At 42.9% G+C, this 20,465-nt stretch overlaps 1 protein-coding gene across 1 annotated transcript in view; it reads left to right on the forward strand.

Moving 5' to 3' along the window:
• The first annotated feature begins 2,800 nt into the window (after positions 1–2,800).
• NFKB1 (nuclear factor kappa B subunit 1) overlaps positions 2,801–20,465 on the forward strand; it is a 64,518-nt gene continuing 46,853 nt past the window's right edge. The window contains exons 1-3 of the mRNA XM_035111669.2: positions 2,801–3,279; positions 15,966–16,018; positions 19,089–19,173. Of these exons, the coding sequence (XP_034967560.2) occupies positions 15,974–16,018; positions 19,089–19,173 (130 nt within the window). The 5' untranslated portion in view covers positions 2,801–3,279; positions 15,966–15,973. The remainder of the gene's footprint in view (positions 3,280–15,965; positions 16,019–19,088; positions 19,174–20,465) is intronic.

The following is a 20,465-nucleotide window of genomic DNA, read 5'->3' on the forward strand; positions in this document are numbered from 1 at the left end:
TTATGATAGCAAACCCATCTGCTGAATATTAGGGCTATCAGCAAGGATAACCATCCTTGGGCAACTGCCAACGCCCAGCACCTTGGGAGATTCCACCATTGACCCCCTAACCCAGTTGCTCCTTATCATGCATTGCTTGCCTACCAGGGTGTGCAGGTGAGGACAATATCCAGGAACAGCAGCAGCATCTGTGGCAATGCAACCTGCTCACGTGACATGCCTGCCCTCTCTCTGCCCCCCTTGTGCCTAATCCCCATTGCAACCCCAAAACTGGGCAGCAGGCAATGACAGTTATTTCCTCTCCATGAACACTCACTTGCTGTCTTGCCCTGTGTGCCACCAATGGTGTCATCAGGGCAGGACTTGGGGACAACAGCCCCCAGTCAACAGAGTGAATAGGAGGGCCTCCAAATTCAGCTGACTTGCTGCATTTTAAAGCAGATGAATGAATGAATGAATGAATGAATGAATGAATGAATGAATTGATGAATGAAAGGACATTATCATCTGAAAGCTAGGGTGAAGAACCAGACGTGGTTGCCAAGCTGGATTTCTAAATCCCACCACCACCCTTGTGGGCCAGCTTTGACAGGTGGGTGGCTTTGTAAATTAATACAAGAACCAATAAAATACGGACAGGCAGTGCAAGCTTTTGATCCACAGTGGCAAGAATAAGCAGCTGCTGCCTTTCCTCTTCTTCTGGGTGGTTGGTTGGGTGAGTAATTGGAGCAGTGTTACCCAAACTTTGGTCTCCGGCTGTTTCCGGACTACAATTCCCATCATCCCTGACCACTGGTTTTGCTAGCTAGGGATGGTGGGAGTTGTAGCCCAAAAAACAGCTGGGGACCCAAGTTTTGGAAACACTGAATTGGAGGCATGGGGTGGTGGCGGTGAGGCACTGCAAAATAGGGGCTCGAAAGGGGTCCCTCAACAGCTGGAGCCAGCCCTGGCTCCAGTGTAGAAAAATCAATGCCAGTAAGTGCAGTCTTTATTTTTTATTGTCAAGCTGCTTAATAAAGGCAAAAGTTTTTATACAGTCAAAATTTTGTATGGGAAGATGCTCTTTGCATTTCCTCTGTTAGGTGTGGGCATATGAAAAGGCTTCCTTACGCAGAGGTCTTGTTCAAACGAAGGCCAACATTATTTGCACATTTTCAAGCACTCTAATGATCTCAGGGACATAATTTCCTTCAGTCCACCCACTATTTAGTCTGGCAAGATCGAGGCAAAGTTTACTGATGTCACCACTCGCCAGGTGCTCTTCAGTCCCACCTGCCCCTTTAATCTAAATACTGTATTACTAGTGTTCCAATGCTAACGGCTTTCAAAAGAACTTGCCAGAGAAGCTGGAGAGGCTCTCTTCCAGACTTCTCAACGGTGGTGGTGAAGAAAGTCACCATGACTCACACATTTATAATCATGGAAGAGAAGCAAAGGAGTATGGTAAGGTACTCCTTTCATGCCTATCAATCATGATCAAAGGTCACTGCTAAATCACATCTTTCTTTCATCCTCAGTTGTTTGCACAAAGTTTGCAAGGTGGGTACCGGTAGATCTTTGCTGATGACAGGACTTGCATCAAGTAATTGCTATCCCACATTTTCCACTCCTAGTCTACACAACTATTAAAGGTGCAAGAGTCTTGTCCTCTTTTTCATCTGATCACCCTAGCTGGGTAACTTTGGAGCAGTGTATTTTCTCCCCGCGAGGATGCTGCTGCTTGGGCCTGGGGGGGGGGGTGGCGGCTCTTAATTTAGCACAACTGATTTGCTTTTCCTGGGTTTCTTTACCACCTTGATCCATTTCCAGCACTCACACTGCTGCACGTTTACCCCAGAGAGCAAGGGCCACTGATTTATTATTATTATTATTATTATTATTATTATTGGTTTTCTTGATTTACAGAATTTATGCAATGTCTCTCATAACAATTTTACAAATCGGTTTCATTTGTTGAGACATTGGGAAGAGGGGGATAGAAGTAGATGGGGGGGAGATGGGGGGATCAGGTGACGGTGTTTCTATAGCAGGGCTTGCTTCTGAGTAAAGTGTGCACTGGAGCACAACCTCCAAGTTAGTGCCTTTCTGCTGGCACCTTGTCTGAGGTAAGGAAAAGGCAAGCGAGTCAGAAATCCCTGCCTCTGGCTTGTCAGATTTAGGCTGCTGTCCTGTGTATCCACTTTCCTGGGGGTAAGCCCCATTGAATCTGGAGATGGGGAGGGGAGGTGCCAATACATTTCCTTGCCATGGGTGCAAGGCCAACTTGAAAAAATAGGGGGGGGGGTAAGTCCCACCCCACATGATTAATCACATGATGTGGAACACATACCCCATTTGAATGACAATGCCCATCAACTTGGGGGAGAGGTGGCCCCCTCAAAAAAATTATAGGGGTGCTGAAGAACCCCTAGGAGTTGGCTCCTATGGTGCAAGGGAACCTAGGTCCATCTCTGGTCATGACTGTTAGAGTGGCATGAGAGTACTTGAAATGTTTGTTGCACATTTGGCCATATTTAAGCTAGAGAAGCTAGAGAAGTTATAAATAATGATGATGATGATGATGATGATGATGGCAGCGGGCTGTGGAGTTACACATCTCAGGCGCCTCCCTCCCTCCCTCCCTGCCCTCAACCCAGCCCTCCGGGTTGCTGCAAGCTCTGTGCTTCTTCGCGCGCGCACGCGCGCACACCCACCCCTCCCTCGGGCGCCTGTTTCTTTTTCACCCGCGCTACTCTCACGACGTCGATGGGAATTTCCAGCTAGGAAGTGAGAGGGAGGCGGAGGTGCGGGCGGGCGCAGGAAGGGAGGCAGCGAGAAAGGCGGGAGTCAACCCCGGGGGCGCGTGCAAAGTCTTGTCAGCTTGTGCGGGCGGGAGGAGAGGGGCGTGCGCGCTGCTGGAAGCAGACGAGAGGCAACTCGGAGGGGGGGGGGGGACACCACCACCAAAGGAGGGGAGGAAAAAAGCCTCGACGGTGACAGCAGCAGCAGCAGCAGCAGCGCAGGGCTTCCTTTTTCTTCGCTCCCCCCCCCCCCTTCTCAGCCGGCGACGAGCCAAGCCCGAGCTTCGCGGGCAGTGAAGGGACTTCTTCCTCCTTCTCGTCAACAACAAGGAACGGCCAGGCTCTTTCGACCCCGCCGCGCTGAGGCGACATGGCGCTCTGGTGAAGCGGGACTCCCTCTTGCTCGCCTCGGGTCTCTCTCCCTCAGAACTGCCGGCTCCTCGTCTTCCCCTCGCAGCGAGGCGACGTTGCCGCCAGGAATCCCGCTCGTCGGCCCGAGGTGAGCCCCGCGGGGAGGCGGGAAGCGGCGCCGCGTTCGCACGAGACGACAACGCCGCTAGCTCGCTAGCTGACACGCGCGCGCGCTCTCTCGCTCTCCGCGTTGCCACGCGGGAATGTTTATGGATGCGGCAACAAGAGGGACACGGGGCGGGAGGGGGGTCCATTTTGGCTCCTTCCAGGCGGTCGGAACCCCAGGGGCCAGATTGGAAAGGAGGAGTCTGCTGCTGGTTGGCAGAGGCGGTTTCCGAGGTGCTTCTGTGTGTACAGATCAAGTGGCGCTAGTCTGTGAAAACTTGTGCCTCAGTCAACCTGCTTGTCCCTCAGGTGCCATAATAAGACACTCTGTTTCCCTGCGGAGCGGCAAGGAAGAGAGACGGCATTTTTATTTCTATTCCGCCAAAGCTGATTTCCCACAAGTCATCATGTGCGAGTGATTTAAGGGAGGGAGGGAGGGAGGAGTAAGTAGATTTTAGTTTCCAGGTGTGGACATTTTCAGAGCTGGCCTGAAGCCCTTTTAGGTACGGGTTAGCTGGGGTGGACCTCTCGGGGGAATTACATTTGAAGAGCGGAGTTCTGCATTTTACTCTTTTCTTCTTCTTCGCGCTGTGTGTGCTCAACAGCTCTTTCTACTTCCTCATTCTTGCGCAAAACGAACATAACATGCCGCTCCTCGTGCTCGGGAAAGCAGTGCTGGGACTCGGGAGAGAGAGAGAGGCGCACATGGCGAGGCCTTCTCCCTACCCAGAGCTTGGAGTTGCCCCTTTTTCTTTTTGGGGCAAGGCTTTCCTGTGCCTTTCGCTCTGGTGTCGAAGGCTGGTGTTCAACCGGGCAAGCCTCTTCCTCCCCCGCCCCTCATCACTTCCTCTTTGTCCCAAGAGCAGTCTCGCTTGCTAGCTACATGGCTGCCTGGCATAGCACAGCTGTTGCAGACACAGGAGCTCTGCTGCTGGGTTGGGAGAGAGAGGTGACAGCAGCTGTGGAACATCTTTGCATTTCGCAAAAAGGTGCAGGCTGCTTGATTGCCTCAAACAAACATACAGACCTCAAAGCGGTTTGCCAAAAAGATTAAACAATAAGAAGAACCAGCAACAAAAATTTAAGAACAATAATTTAAGACATTTGAAAAGTTAAAATAGCAAGAGATTGACATTTACACCACCTTTCTAAGCAATCGGGTAGGCTAAACAAAAAATGTTTTAAGCAGAATGTTTTGTGTGCAGAAGGTACCATGTTCAATCACAAGTCTTCCCAAGTAGGGTTGGGAGAGACCCATGTCTGAAATCATAGAGAGACGCTGCCAGTCAGTCTGGACAGCACTAAACTAGATAAGCCAATGGTCTGATTCATTAAAAGGCAGTTTCCCATGTTACCATTGGGGCAGAAAGGAAAAGAAAAGGTGATTTCATACTGAAAAGGTGGGGTGGTGAAGGCAATATATTCACCCCCTGCTGCCATTCTGGAATTTGTACAATATTTGTACAATTTGTACAATATTTGAGCGAGTCTCTTTCATGCTATTGGAAGTATGTTTTTGGGATGAAGCTGGTTTTCCCCACAGTTAAGTTTATAGTCATTCAGCAATGCCAGGGCTCAGCCTTGAATTGAGGTATACTCCTAAAATAAATAGATCTAAAGCATGTGCAGAGTGCATCCCTCCCTCAACTACTAGGTTATTTGTTTCACAGTAATCAGGGGGCAGGATTTTCCTGTTGAAAGTTGTGATTTTCATATTTCCATTTTTCATTGTTATTTGTGCTCAGGTATTAGGAACCTAAGAGAGCCTGTGTGGTGTAGTGGTTTGTGTGTTGGCCTGGGAGACCAGGGTTCAAGTCTCCACTCGGCCATGAAGTTCATTGGGTGACCTTGGGCCGTTCACTGCCTCTTGGCCTAACATAACAGGGTTGTTGGGATTGAATGAGGGGGAGAAGAACCATGTATCTCACCTTGAGCTCTTGAGAGAAAAAGGTAGGATAAACATGCATGCAATAAATTAAAACAGCCATAGGAAACAATATAGGAAGCCACCTTATATTGTGTCAATCTTTAACACTGTTTGTTCCTGCAAGAGCTTCAGGGCAGACACCCTACTTCCATTGCCAATACAGTATGTGAATGCCCCATAGCTTTCTGCTGAAATTCTCTTAATCATTCGTATCACAAATATTTCAGGTGTGTGTTTTTGTCCCAATTTTGTTGTCCAAATTTTGTTGCTCTGTTGAGCGAGAGTGTGCCTTCAGAGGGCAATAATGTAGTGACAGTGGAGAAACATTGCAGAGCAACTAATACAGTGGTATAAACCCACCACTGATACACTAGTATTGCATCAGTGACATATTGCAGAATGCATCCACTAAAAATACCACTCTGGAGAGGCCACTGAGTTTGTTACCTTCCCCATTGCATCCTATGCCAATGATGTGTGTGTTGTTGTTTTTTCTTCACTTGGAAGTGTAATGTTTCTCGATGTTGATATGGTATCTCCCATTTGTAAGACTGAGGTCAGCTGTCCCTGTTTGCCCCCCCACTTGCCACCCAGTGATCTGTTCTCAGACATTTGAATGTGGAACAATGGGAGGGGAGAGGGCAGCAGTACCCACCAGGATATGAGCCTAGGATCTCCTTCAGTGCCAAAGTTTTGCATTGGAATATGTTAATAAGATTTCTGCATGTGCAGAGTGCACCTTGTTAGGTGGAATGAAGAAGGTATTTCTCTTCCGAGGCTATGATGGACCTGAGTCCCAGCAACTTTCACATTAAGAATTGTAGGAGTGCTTGCAACGTGTGTTCGTAGGGCCAATGAAGCACCAATGGCCAATGTGTGTGTGATTTTCCATAGCTGCCAAGTTTTCCCTTTTCTCGCGAGGAAGCCTATTCAGCATAAGGGAAAATCCCTTTAAAAAAGGGATAACTTGGCAGCTATGGTGATTTTCTGTGAAATGTAAACACTGTGAGTTGTTTGAGATCCTTTTGTTTTCAGTACTTAGACTGTGTGTTGCTTGATTGTTTTGGTTTAATTATTTCAGTTCCAATTTTAACTTGTGCCATTCATGCACAAATTGAAAACCAAGCTGATGCAGGTGTAGGGGGGATAGATTTCACTATACACAGATTATTATTAGATTTTGAGACATTTTGTTGTACTCACTGTGGGAATGCTTTACTAAATTGCCTGCAGTGATGTTGGGTGACTGTGCAATACAAGGGATTAAACTTGTCACATAAATATTGTCCCAGAAAAGAATAGCTGGGCTTTGTGCTAGAGAAAGTGGGTTTTCTAAAGGATTCACTTATGAACATGCAAGTTGAATTTCCTCAGAAATATGCTGAATTTCCTCAGAATAAGGCCTTTTTCAAGGGAAGGGAGGGGAGGTTAGGTTGTGACTCAGTAATTTTCTTAGGAAGAAAGGTGTAATATGGTACAGTGCAACACTCTGCCCCACTCAAATTTGTTGCTTCTAATAGCAGGTTTGTTTGTTTTTCATTATACGCAGACCTTATCAATGTAGCGAATTCTTCACTTTCCTTCCTCTTCAGCTGCTTCTTGCATAATTGCAAGATTGAGTTCTAAAGGTGTTTTTAGCTGCCTTTCAGTAAAATCACAGAATCATAGAATGGTAGAGTTGGAAAGGAATGCAGGAATCTCAGCTAAAGCATCCATGTATTTTTCCTGAGTAAGGATGCTCAGTAAAAATAAACAACCCTAATTATTAGTGGCAGATTTTGTTAACTTTCACATGAAATGTTAAGCAATTGTAGAATTTCCCCATTTCTGTTTGTTCACTATTAGCAGGCAATATAATTTCGGTTAATAAAAGCCCTCTGTTGATACTTCTTAGATCGCTTCTAGAAGTAAGAAGCAGGCTGCAGGGTTCAGCCTAGGGATGGGTGAAGCAGACAATTTCTGGTTTCTTTCAGTTTCTCGTTTTTCCAATGAAAATTCAGTATTTTGGATGAATTTATGTGTGTGCATATTTTTTGCAAACAATGTCCCATAATTTGTGTATGTTATTTTGATTAATATATGCATTCATATGAACACTTAACCCTAGTTTGTGCATTTTGTACTCATTACTTGGTTTGAGAACAGCACTGCAAAATGTGGAGCTGCATGATTTTCAAAGGATGGCTGTGTTTCAGTCTGCATATTATTTTAGAAAGTGCAGATTAGATAGTGTCACCTTTAAATGCAAAGTGAATTGAATTTCAACCCCATCCAGAGCTTTAGTCATCTACAAGCCAGATAAAAACCATAGAATAAAGTGTTTGCTAACCTTAGAGTAGACACAGATTATTGCTTTGCAGTGATGTGGTTTTTAACAACACCTTTCTGCCCTTCCTAAAAAGAAACCCACCGCCTAATCCTAAAATGGATTTTCTTCTTTTTTAAAGCTGAAGAGTAAAACAAACAGTGTGGAGCTGTTACTGTTATGTGAAGTAAGATTTGTGCCAAGATCTTAACCACTTAACTCATTCTTCTACTTGGCAACTAGAGTATTTTGTTTTACAACCCTAATTTTAAGAAGCATATGGGATGGAGATATTTCTAAAGGGCTCTTCACTCATTGTAGCTTTCTACTCATAAAATGGTACATAGTGCCCTGGGTACATTGCACTGCCATGATTTACCTTTATATAAGCACAACACCAGCTGGAGCATCCTGCCTTAGTTATGTATGAACAGCAGTGAAATAAACAAGGTGCATTCATGGTTTGTTGGCAATAAGAACAGTGTTGCAAGGGTAAACAAAGGTCCAGCATCTTGTTCTTTTTTTTAAGCAGCCAGTAAGATGCTTCTCTGGGGATGCGGGTGGCGCTGTGGGTTAAACCACAGAGTCTAGGGCTTGCCGATCAGAAGGTCGGCAGTTCGAATCCCTGCGACGAGGTGAGCTCCCATTGCTTGGTCCCAGCTCCTGCCCACCTAGCAGCTTGAAAGCACATCAAACATACTAGGTGGTTTGTGGGGAGAAATGGAGCAACGCAGATGCCTTCATGCCCTGTTTGCAGGTTTCCTTGGAACACCTGGCTGGCCACTGCTGGTATTGGTATCTAGGTAGAAAGTTCTTCATATACCAAATGCCCTTGCGTGCTTGTCAGCACTGTGGCTTTTGCAGGGTTGTATACATATCCAGTTAATATCCAGCCCCTGCAGTCAATATATGCAATGATCTTTTCTTGCCTCTTCATTATGCAATAACCCACCAAGTATGATGATGTTATACATACACCATGTTGTATCTGAACTTTTGTGTGTGCACATGTGCAACTTTTTCTAGTCTAACACTATGGTAGCAGATTTGACAAACATTTGATAACTTATCCATTTTAAGTGTAGGAGTTTAAGAAGCTACAAATTGCCTTATGTGCAAAATATGATACATGTAATAACTACTAATGGTGAGAAATAGGGCCAGCCTCCCCATGAGGTAGAGTGAAGCAGCCAACCTTGGGCAGCATAATTCTTTGAGGGTCATGTGGCTGCAGCAGCTGCAGCTGTTTTCAGCAAGATCTCATGGAGCTCGCAAAATATATTGTGAAATCTCTGCAAGATCTCATGAGATCTTGCCAGAAGCTGCCACCAAGTGACCCCGGTAAGCAAGGCTTTGCAGGAGGGGCAGCAGTTTCCAGTTTTGCCTCCGGCAACAAAACAAGACAGGCCTCCCCTGGTTATACATAGAGCTTTTGCCACTGTAAGCTCTAGGTCAGGGGTCCCCAAACTTACATCACCGAGGGCCGGTGCCGCCAGCGCCGATTGCGCTGCGGGCCGGAGCATGCACCCATACATGTGCACACACGTGATTTCCGGTGCACTTCTGGGTCGCTGGAACACCGGAAATAGCTTGTGCGCATGCGCATGGGCCTCCTCCGGCATGGAAGTGCGCCAGAAATGATGCTTGCGCATGCGCACAAGCTATTTCTGACACTCTGGCAACCCGGAAGTGGGCAGCCGCGCCGCGCCATTAAGAGCAGGCAGTGGCAGTGGGGGGTCACCGGGGGCCACATAAAAAAGCCTCGCGGGCCGCATCCGGCCCCCGGGCCTTAGTTTGGGGAAGCCTGCTCTAGGCTTTGCAATAAGCGAGGAAGCACTTTTCTCTATCCTCCTTTCACAAGGGTTGCAAATCCCCTTCTATTTCAACTTGTGTCCAGTTGATTTTCTGGCATACTTAGTGATTCTTTTTACTAGCTTTTGAATTTTATTGCTATTCAATTTGCTTCTTGTATAATTTACTTATAACCCTCTTTGGTCAGTTTGAGAAGCCCTGTTTGTTGAGCATTCAGCCTGATTCCTTTATACAAAGTTTTCTGGGAGGTTATATGAAGCCAGCAGTTTATTCATTTGGATCTGCTTGCAGGGAGGTTATATGAAGACACACCGAGGAATTGCTTCCCCACACTTTCCAGCACATTCCCCATCACTTTCCTAGCTGCAAAAAGTATTGCTTTTCTTTAAGCAGGTTTGTTGTGCAAGAGCCAAAATCCATATGAATTGTGCAAACTGAATTTGGTGTCATGCATTTAATCCCATCTGTAAACATACCAAGAAGTGCCCTGAGCACAGCATCTGTTGTAGGTGTTTCTTTGCAGAAGGATGGGACAAGCTTCATTGGATAGACTATAGAATGTGGGCATTTTTTAGCTGTCAATCCACCATTTCTCCATTCAAATTAGATGGGAGTGGTCCACACCCACACATACTTGAATTTGTATATGAAGAGCAAGCTTGGGCTTTCCCATTCATTACAGGCATTTTCTTTTGTGCTTGTTCCTGCATTCTAATTTGTTGCTTCTGTTACGCCAGTTAAGTACCAGCAGGGAAGCAGGCAGATAGCAGTGTGCTCATCTGCAGTGTAGAAAATTTTAATACTGATTTGACCTTGTGGTAGTGATTATTGAGGCAAGTACCCGGTATCAGTTTCACACATAATGCTAAACTATGGTTCCTTTTTGCGTGGCTCCACCTCAGCAGACTAACTATGGTTTATTTCAGGGCAACAAACCATGATATGAAACCATGGCTTGTTCTTGGCTTATGACCCATGGGTTGTTTTAACTGTGGTATGGTGTTATATCTGAAACCAACAGCCTTGCTTAACCACAGTTTGCTTGGCTGCCCCACACCAGGTGGTCACCAAGCTACAGAGACATGGGGTAAGAGCAGCTTAAAACAAGCCAAGATTTGGAGAAACAAAAAGCCAGTTCAATTGCGAGGCGGCTCATGTTTTGCTGAACAAATAATCATGGTTGCATTTACAAATAACATGAAATCACATTTGAAATGTGATATCACAAATGCTTATTATTTGGTTGTATTTGAAGAGGCATTGGCGCGTTTATCCCTGCCATAACTTGTTTTGTTTTATTGACTCATAGATAAGTAACTGCCAGAAAAAACTATTGAGCTGAAGAACTAGTTATTGTCCCTTGAAAGTATTTTACCCCCTCCGTAGATAATCTTTTGCAATATGCTTGGCACAATTATGTCCATTTCCCTTTAATACAGCAAGAGCAATTCTGGGAAGAATTTGTTTAGCTTTAAGTGATTGGATAATCACTTCTCCTATACAGGCTGAGGTTTCTTTCATGGAACTGGGGATAATTCGTTTTTCTTTTTGCGCGGATTTTAATGTTTTGGCATTCTTTGGCTTAGGGAAGCCAGAGCAACTCTAAAACCACATGATTCCCTTGGGAAGTTTTATAAAACATGAAGTGCATAAATGAGAGGCCCATAGAGTGAATGGTTTTGATTGAGAACTGGGTGCATAAAGTCTTCCCTTCCCTATGTTCTCTACACGATTTTAGACTGCATTATTTTAAAAAAGAACATAGGAAGCTGCCTTGATACCAAGTCAGACCACTCAATATTGTTGATCACCAATTGACAGCAGCTCCCAGGGATTTCCGGCTTGAAGGAGTCTCTTCCAAACTTACCTGGAGATGCCAGAGTTTGAACCTGACACCCTTTTCCATGCAAAGTATGTAGGGTACCTCTAAGCTATGGCTTTCCCCCAATATTGTATTCTTTTTTGAAATAGGAGACTGCCTTCCCAATCTTACAACAGGTAAATTCTCAGGGGAACAAACTCAAGTTTCTCTTTTGATTATGTCCTCTTTGCGTATATGCCTCGTTTGCAAACAAAACTTCTTAAATGCAATTCTCAATTACTGTGAGTGTTTCACACCTCAGGGTTGTTTCTGTTTTAAGGGGGTGTTGAAATACAGTGGACGCCCGGGTTGCAAACGTGATCCGTGCGGGAGGCACATTCGCAACCCGCAGCGCTGCGTTTGTGCATGCGCTGGTTGTGATTCAGCGCTTCTGCGCATGCGCAAAGCGTGATTTAGCGCTTCTGTGCATGTGTGAGTGCTGAAACCCAGAAGTAACCCGTTCGGGTACTTCCAGGTTCACGCGGTGCACAACTGGAAAAGACACAACCTGAAGCGTCTGTAACCCGAGGTATGACTGTACTTTTATTAAATGTCTTTAAGCTTTCGATTCGTGTTACATTTTATGACTTTCTTGATATACATTGTAATCTTTAAAGTCGCACAAAAAAGATACACCGCATCTCTTCTTTTACTTGTTGTTCATGAGATACATATTAAAAAGTTGTTTCACCCAGTGTCTGCAACACTATTTAAACTAGGCTTCTATCAGCATATTATCATGCAACATGTATTACGGGCAATTAATGTAATTTAGGAAGGATAGTTTCATAGTGATACCTACTCCCATTTCTTTCACTTGCTCCCTTTAGGTGGTGATATTACCATTATTTACACCCAGAAATTACTACGTTAAGCAATTCCTGATTTCTTAATGGTCTCTCCAATTGCTTTTTGTGCCTAATGTTTCAGTGCCAATATGTGTGCAGAAATGCCACCTAGCAAATACTGCATTCCTGAAAGCACATTCTCATAACAACTGTGTATTGTTGTTGTTGTTTTCTGCATGCAAACTGAATTACTGGATTTCCCACACAGTTTTGTGACTGTGCTGTGTGTAAGTTTAGACTGTGGTATTCGATGAAGAAGTCACCATCCTAATAGTGGGTAGTTCTAACCACTAAAAGCCTTTAAAGCCGTGCTAGTCATTCAAGGCCTTGTCAATCTTATAATTTTAGGAGCTGGGAAGTGCAGGTGGCTGAATTTCAACGTGCAGGATTTCCCCAGAACAAGTCTTTAATTTTCTGCCTAATTCTCTTCCCAAATGACTAATAGAGGAGGAGAATAAATTATGTAAATAAGCAAATATTTTAATAAATAAAAAATATGCAAATATTTGCACAGAATGCTTTTCTTTGCATCATCTGCATGGGTTTTAAAAATGAATACTATATGGGAAGTTTGCCCTCCCTATAACTGGCACTGTCTGATACAGGCTGAAACAGTTCCTTCAATGCTCCAGAATTTGCTTTCCCCAGAACAGAATTGGTATTACCTCCATTCATAGGTTTTATTTCATTCCTCTCTCAATCTCTAATCCAGGCAATCAGGTGTAAAATTCCCCTCCAGGTTAAGGTTGCTGTAGTTCAAAAAGTAACAAAATGGACACATAAGATGCGGTTTAAGCTATTTTTAAGGGAAATGGGCAAAAACGACATTGCCAACATGGGTTGTCATACGTCTGGATTTTCCCGAACAATCTGCCAATTTCCTCCCAGAAACTGTTTCCGACTGAAGTATTCCAGGTATGTCTGGAAAATTCCTGATGTATGGCAACCCTACTCCAGGTGCACTTTTCATTGTAGGGTTTACACAGATGTAGACCTATAATGCAGTTCTCATGAAGCATGCCCCCAATTTCAGCCATTTACAGTTTTCCTTCTTTGCAGAAGAAACACTCAAGTATCCCAATAAAGCCAACTGAATTTTGTATGTGAGGTGCTGTTTTGTCCCAGCTAGTGAAATGTGCCAGAGTGTTTCTTTTTTCAAAACAACAACAACAACAACACAAAACTTACTTGACAACCTTTTGATAGGTTCATTTGCTTGCTTGCTTGCTTGCTTGCACTGTGAAATATCCCCATTTGAAAAATATAAGGCTATTTTAGTCATTTAATCTGGTGCTGTGAATCATCGGCAAATGCATGAAACTGCAGCTTGCATGCATTTGTTCTTGGCTTTTGGGGGTGGGATTTTCTTTGCATGTAATAACACTGTGGGAGTCCTCCTGTTGCTTTCCTCCTGGGTATGAAGGAATTTTGCATATGCCCTGTGGAATATTGAAGTTCCCCCTCAGCATTAGCCACCTAAACTGATTGTAGTAGCCTTAGGTTTGCAAATCAATTAGTGGTTTGGTTGAGGTAGTGGTCTGTGTTTTAACTCTTGATTCAGGCTTCACACAGGTGTTTGTAATGTAATTGGGTTCTGTTATATTACACACACACTCCTCTACCTGGCAGGGCTCTAAAAACATGCCTACCTCAGAGTTTTATTGAGTGCCAGGGAGGAGAGAAGGAAGAGGTTTGATCACTGTCTGCACTTACTGCTCACTATTAATTCACTGTGCCCTGAGTACAGCCCAGAGATGAAATAAAAGCGAGTGGGTGTGCACAGTTTGTGATATGCTGGATTGTGGTCTGGGTTTATTTGATAGACAAAGGTTGTGATACAGTTCTGCAAGGTTTAATCAGTATTATCAGCTCTGGTTGATTGGTGACAGGAAATACGAATCTGCGGGGGCATATTTATTTGTTTTTTAATGCTGTGTTAATTCTAAAGAATTGAAAATAAAATATTTAAAAAGAACCCTTCCCTTCTAACAAAAAGTGGTAAATTTTGGTAATATAAATTCACCTTAAACTTTTACTAATATTTGAGGTCAACCCCACACTATACTTTTAAAGCACATTTAAAATGCATGGGTTCCCCAGAATGTTTGACATTGTAATTTGCTAAGGTTGCTGGGAATTGTAGCTCTGTGAGAGGTAAACTACACTTCCTTTAAAAGCATGGTGTACATGTGACCTTTTGCATCATTCTGTTTTGCATCAACCAATATAAATAAAATGATACACAGGTCAGATATGTATGATGCAAAGTTCAATTATGTATTTCAGATCACATTTACCATAGCAAGCAAAAGTCTGTTTCTAAGTAGCTGCCAATGGAAAATCCAGTAACAGCCAAACCTTCCTTCTTCTGAGTCACATTTGATGCATTCAAAATAGAGTTTCATCATATCATACATGCTTAATAGAAGCTAAAAGGGCTGTGAAATGACCAGAGTTCCTCCAGAAAAAATGAATAATGTTGTTGTTCATCATCATCATCATCAAAAATGAGGTTCCAGTACTGATATATTGATAAAAGCGCCATGGGTTCCAGCATAAAATGCCTGAAACGACCATTAAAAAAAAGTACCAGCGAGTACTATCACACACAAAAGAAAGCCCTGAGTAACGGGAGGGCGAGAGGGAGAGGAGTGGGAGAGAGAGGGCTTATTGGTAAATCTGTTTTGCAAAGGAGCTGTGAACCTTGCTTGACAGGTTTCTCTAGGCAATTGACAATGTAGTTAAGAGGAAGGTCTCCTTAGCTCAAGTCATACGGGAAAGGCGAAGAAAATTTAGCGATGCTTTTGTTATACCTCAGCTAACCAGCTTGCATCGTGCATTCCTGGTCAGCTGATATTGTGGTAAAAAGGGAATGTTGCTGATATCTAGCAATTAAAGGATTTTGCTAGGGATGTATGAAACCTCTACCTCTCCCATATTCCAACTAATGAAAGGTTTTTTTGGGGGGGGGAGAATAGGAGGAAGAATAAAGCAGGCATCCCCAAACTTCGGCCCTCCAGATGTTTTGGCCTACAATTCCCATCATCCCTGACCACTGGTCCTGTTAGCTAGGGATCATGGGAGTTGTAGGCCAAAACATCTGGAGGGCCGCAGTTTGGGGATGCCTGGAATAAAGCTTCAAAATATGGTGGTTGATTATTTATTTATTTTAAAGCATTTCTTGCCCCCTTAATATTTTAAATCTCTGTAAAAAGGGGGGGGGAATTAAAACTGTAAAAGAACAGGTGGTTGCTGTTGTTGGTTGTTTTTTTTTTTAAAAAAAGCACCCCCCTAATCTAGTAATAATAGAGTCCACTTATGTGGCGGGGAGGCATGCAAAATGATTTGTCTTTACAAGGTGTCTGAAGCGACAGAGCTCTGCTTATCCTGACATTGCCTTTTCTGAAGACAAGCAAAGGTATAGCAGGCTGCAGCCCACCATTTTTGTTTTTGTTTTAAAGTTGATCATACAATGTCTTCAGATCCCTTTTTTTAAAAGCAAAAAAGCCCCCCCACAAAAAACCACAAGTAGAACATTATATAAACAGAATTATAAAAACAGTTGAGCAGCATGAGTTCTGCAGGCATTATGAGAATGACGCCCCAGTTTTCAGTTTCCAGCTTGCCAGATATCACTTCTGAGCTGGTTTATTTAGAAACATTTCAAAAAACAACAACAATCAACTTCATCCCTAGTTATTATAACAATAAAGGACTGAACTTGATCTAGAGATGTCATCCTTTCTAAAACTTTAAAAATACTGCTGTATAAAATACCATCTGAAACATTTTGTATCTCACATAGTCAGATTATTTTCCTTAGAGATTTTGGTTCAACTTTATTGGGTGACTTTATGGACTCAGTAGCTGTTGTAACTATGCTTTGACTTGCAATATATGGTTTTAATTGTTTCAGCTCTCAGAATGGCAGATGACAGTGCATATCTCTTGGGAGTGCCGGACCCTCAGGTGAGCATATACCCTACGATAGTAACATGCTGCTAAAATGTGTGTAAAGCATTATGTGTGAAGTTGTGTTTCCTACTTTAAAAACTAAGGGATGTTTGAGCCTATATAAAACAAATAGGAAGGGGAGGACGGGACGGAACCCCACCTCATATTATGTGGGGACTTCATCCCTGTCAGTTTCTGAATTCAATTAAGTGGTGATTCAGACCTTTTAAAAGCCCTTCACAGTGTGTTACCATTTTTTGAAAAATTGCCACTTCTTACCTAAACCTTGAGATCATAATCTCTGCACCCGCTACTTTGCAAGGTGAGGTATAGTAGCTACAAGAAAAAGGGCGTCTCCAGTACTGGTACGGTTACCTTCCCGAGACAGGCTCTCCTGGTGCCTCCTGTAATTTATTTTTTTGGCACCTTAGTTTATTTTCCCAGGCATTTTAAACCGTTGTGGATTTAAGATTGTTTTGCTCTTTTGTGTTTTTATTCCTTTGCTCTGCTTTAAAAGTGGTCTGGTTCTGCGGTTTTATTTCTCTTCTCTCTGTTTTGAATTGACTGTTTTGAATGTACTATTAGGCTCTTCTTTGTCGTCGTCATGTGTTAAGTTGCCAAGAGTACTGTTGTTGTGTGTAGGGCAACATATAAAGATCGCAAATAAAATAAATAAATAAATCATTGTTATGCTTAATTCAGCTGCAAGTCATCAAACATGAGTGGAATCATGGCGGGACTGCAAAACGGTATTAGCGGTTGCTATCCAGCTGCTCTTCATTCTCTCTGTTGATTGAATGTGTTATTTGAGGACAGAGTACTTCTAATATTGCTGTGTTACTTTATTTTTAAGATAACTTTCCCTTGAGGACTGTTGATTGAATGTGTTATTTGAGGACAGAGTACTTCTAATATTGCTGTGTTACTTTATTTTTAAGATAACTTTCCCTTGGGTGTATTCCTTTATATGATCCTGTTCTCCAGTTTCTGTTTCAAAATAATTGCAGACCTGTGTAAGAAAGTGCTAGAAATAGACAGTACTGTAAAAGGAAACTAGATTTTGGACACAAATAATGAAATCTATTTTCTATCCATATTGTTAAGAAAATGCAAAGTAAGCTTTGCGAATGAGAGACCAATAGTTTACTTGGTATTGCATTTTTAGGTTAGTGTATCCTGTATGAGTCATAACTATGGTTTTGTTGTTGCTTCATTTGCTTTTAATGAGTGGGTGTTGCAACTTTTTGACATTCACTAAGGTCTTTGTGTTACGCCCATGTTCAAATTAGCAAAAAGTAAAATTTCCAGATATGATCATCCACCCACTGCGAATGGTGAAGCATGAGCAACTTTACATTTTTATTTTTATTTTAAATATACTTGTCAGGTTGGACTGGCAATTCTACAGATGTTAGCACTGTGTGTTCATTAGTCACTTATTAGGTATTATCTGGGTCTTCTGTGAAAACCCTTATACGGTTGAAATAGTTCAGATGTTGGGAACTACAACTCCCATCATCCCTGACTATTGGCCATGCTTGGTTGGGTATGATAAGAGTTTGCCATCTGGAGGGTGCCTCATTGGATGCGCCTGAGATATGCTATAGGAACTAGAAGTTTGCCCTAATGTCATCTTTTCAAAAGTGGGCTACGTGATGGTTTTGAAGGAAGAGATCGCACACGTGATCTGGGAGACTTCTTGCAATGAATGTGTGCAATATTATGTATTATTGCAGTTCCATATACCCGTGCTTGTGCTTCGCCTATGGACTGCAATCCTCTACCACATGTTTAGCACCATTGAAGCCTGTATGTAACAGGATACAGGACTTCAGCTACTGATTGCAATCCTGAGCCTCCCAATATATTTGTGGCTCTCATCATTATATAGACGGAGCTCTTCTTTTCCTTGCATGAGAAGCAGAAGGGAAACTCTTGCTGAACAAGGCTACCTTCCTATGAAGAAATGTTAGCCTAACATTTGGGCCTTTTTTTGTTTAGGAAAAAAGTGAGTAAGAGGGACTATTATATATGTGTATAAAATTGTACGCATGGTGTGGAGAAAGTGAATGGAAAGGTTTCCTCCCTCTCTCCAATAAAGCTGAATATTGAAAGTATCGGAACAGACGAAAGCACATACTCACACAGCACATAGAAAACCATGGAATTTGTTTCCTGCTAGATGTACATGACAGCCACCAACTTGGATGGCTTCATTTATTTACGTACTTATTAAATTTATATCCCACCCTTCCTCCCAAAGGAGCTGTAAGGCAATACAAATTAGAAAGCATGCAAGTGAAACTCCTCACAGGTAATTAAGGGCTTTTGGCAAATTCATGGAGGCCAAAGCTATCTTTTTCCTCCACTCTGTGGAGGCAGTATGCCCCTGAATACTAGTTCTTGGGAATCACAAGCGAATACCATTGCACTTCACGTAGGTATCTAGTTGGCCACTGTCAGAAGAGGATGCTGGCCTAGATGAGCCTTTGGCCTGATCTAACAGGGATCATGTTGGGTTCTCATGTTAGGGTCACAGACATTGTATGCAATGTGGAAAAAGTGGGATACACATTTGCTGGTAGTTCATCAAATAGTAAAAGGTAAAGGTAAAGGGACCCCTGACCATTAGGTCCAGTCGTGACCGACTCTGGGGTTGCGCGCTCATCTTGCAATATTGGCCGAGGGAGCCGGCGTATAGCTTCCAGGTCATGTGGCCAGCATGACAAAGCTGCTTCTGGCAAACCAGAGCAGCACATGGAAACGCCGTTTACCTTCCCGCTGTAGCGGTTCCTATTTATCTACTTGCATTTTGACGTGCTTTCGAACTGCTAGGTTGGCAGGAGCTGGGACCAAGCAACGGGAGCTCACCCCGTCACAGGGATTCGAACCGCCGACCTTCTGATCAGCAAACCCTAGGCTAATTCAACCCAGTTATTGAAAAGAGTTCGTATACTTAGGGTAACTGCAGAACAAAATTGGGCGAGGAAGCAAGAGCTGTAAAATTAGTATTTTTGTTACTAGAGCCTGAAATAAGTTACTAGAGCCTGAAATCTATTAAGAAGCACAGATATTCTCAATGCAGGTGTATGGAATGGACCACAACTTTGGGATGAATCAGCTGATCAATAGTCCAAGCATGATTACATCTGATCTTCACCTGCACACAGGTAAAAATCATTTATGCTTGACTGAGATGGTTTTTAAAATTGCTTCATATTCAGAGACTTACATTTGTCTAAAACAGTTATGGATTATAGTTTTAAAAAATCCTTCTCTGACAGCCATTAATGTTTATAAGGACAGCTTCTCCCATTATGGTATGGTAGTACAGTAATGCGAGAATCTGTTTGTGCCTAAATTTTCCGTTCTAAATAGCTTTGAAGAGCTCAAGACCTTTGTCCCATATTGAACTGGGAAATGCCAGCTTCAGTGTTTTGACAATCAGATGTTGTGTTTTTACGGAACATGCTAGCATAAAAAGGATTAGTGCAGTACAGTTGATTCTTCTTTTCATTATATGGATGTGAAATGTTTGGAAAGTCTGGGGACTTTCTGTCAATAAATGCCCTGTTTGTTTCTTGCAACTTTTCAAATATGAAAAGAGTGTTGTTGATATAGTCTTATAAATGGACTTAAGCTGCCTTGTGCTTTTTCCTTCTTGCACATCATGGATGATTCATTACAAAGTTTGACATCACATATAAGTAGAGAAAGGGGAAGTACGAATGACTTGCTCTCCCTTTTACTGTGCTTCCTAAGCTATGTGCAAAGGAGATCTCCTTTTCTCTGCTTTGATGTGTGTGAACGTGGCACGCACCACGACTCCCACTTTAATTGACATGCATTTCCCCTCGCTGTTACGTTTGAAGCTGCTGTTGAAAATTGGCTGTTAGTTATTCTGTATATTTACCCTGGTCCAAGGAAGCACAAGTGGGTGCACAAACCACTCACATCTCCACACTGTATGCAGAGGACATTTAACATACATTCAAAGCACATGGCTTCCTCCCCAAAGTATCTTGGGAACTGTAGTTTATCCCTCTCAGAGCTACAGTTGGCAGCACCCTTAACAAATGATGGTTCCCAAGATTCTTTGGGTCATGTGCGTTAACTGTGCTATAAATTCATGGTGTGAATTCCCAGGGATTCATGGGAGGGTTCCTGATTGCCTGACTCTTAACGAAAAGACACACATTATTAACGAAAAGACACACATTATTTCACAAGGGACAACCTTATTATATACTTTGATAATCACTGCAGAATTGTTTTAGATAACTTATTTTCAGAAAATTGTGCTTTTTATAGTAGGGGAACTCAAGGCTATTCTCAGCTGATCTTGGTGCTCCTTGGATCTGTTAAGATTCTTCTTTGATAGTTGAGCAGGATTAAAGTAATATAATACAAGTATAACCAAAAAGGTTTTCAGGTCAATGTCGTACACTGGCCCTCATTTTCT

Source organism: Zootoca vivipara, chromosome 9, assembly GCF_963506605.1.
Source record: "Zootoca vivipara chromosome 9, rZooViv1.1, whole genome shotgun sequence".
In the NCBI taxonomy this organism is placed as follows: Eukaryota; Metazoa; Chordata; class Lepidosauria; order Squamata; family Lacertidae; genus Zootoca; species Zootoca vivipara.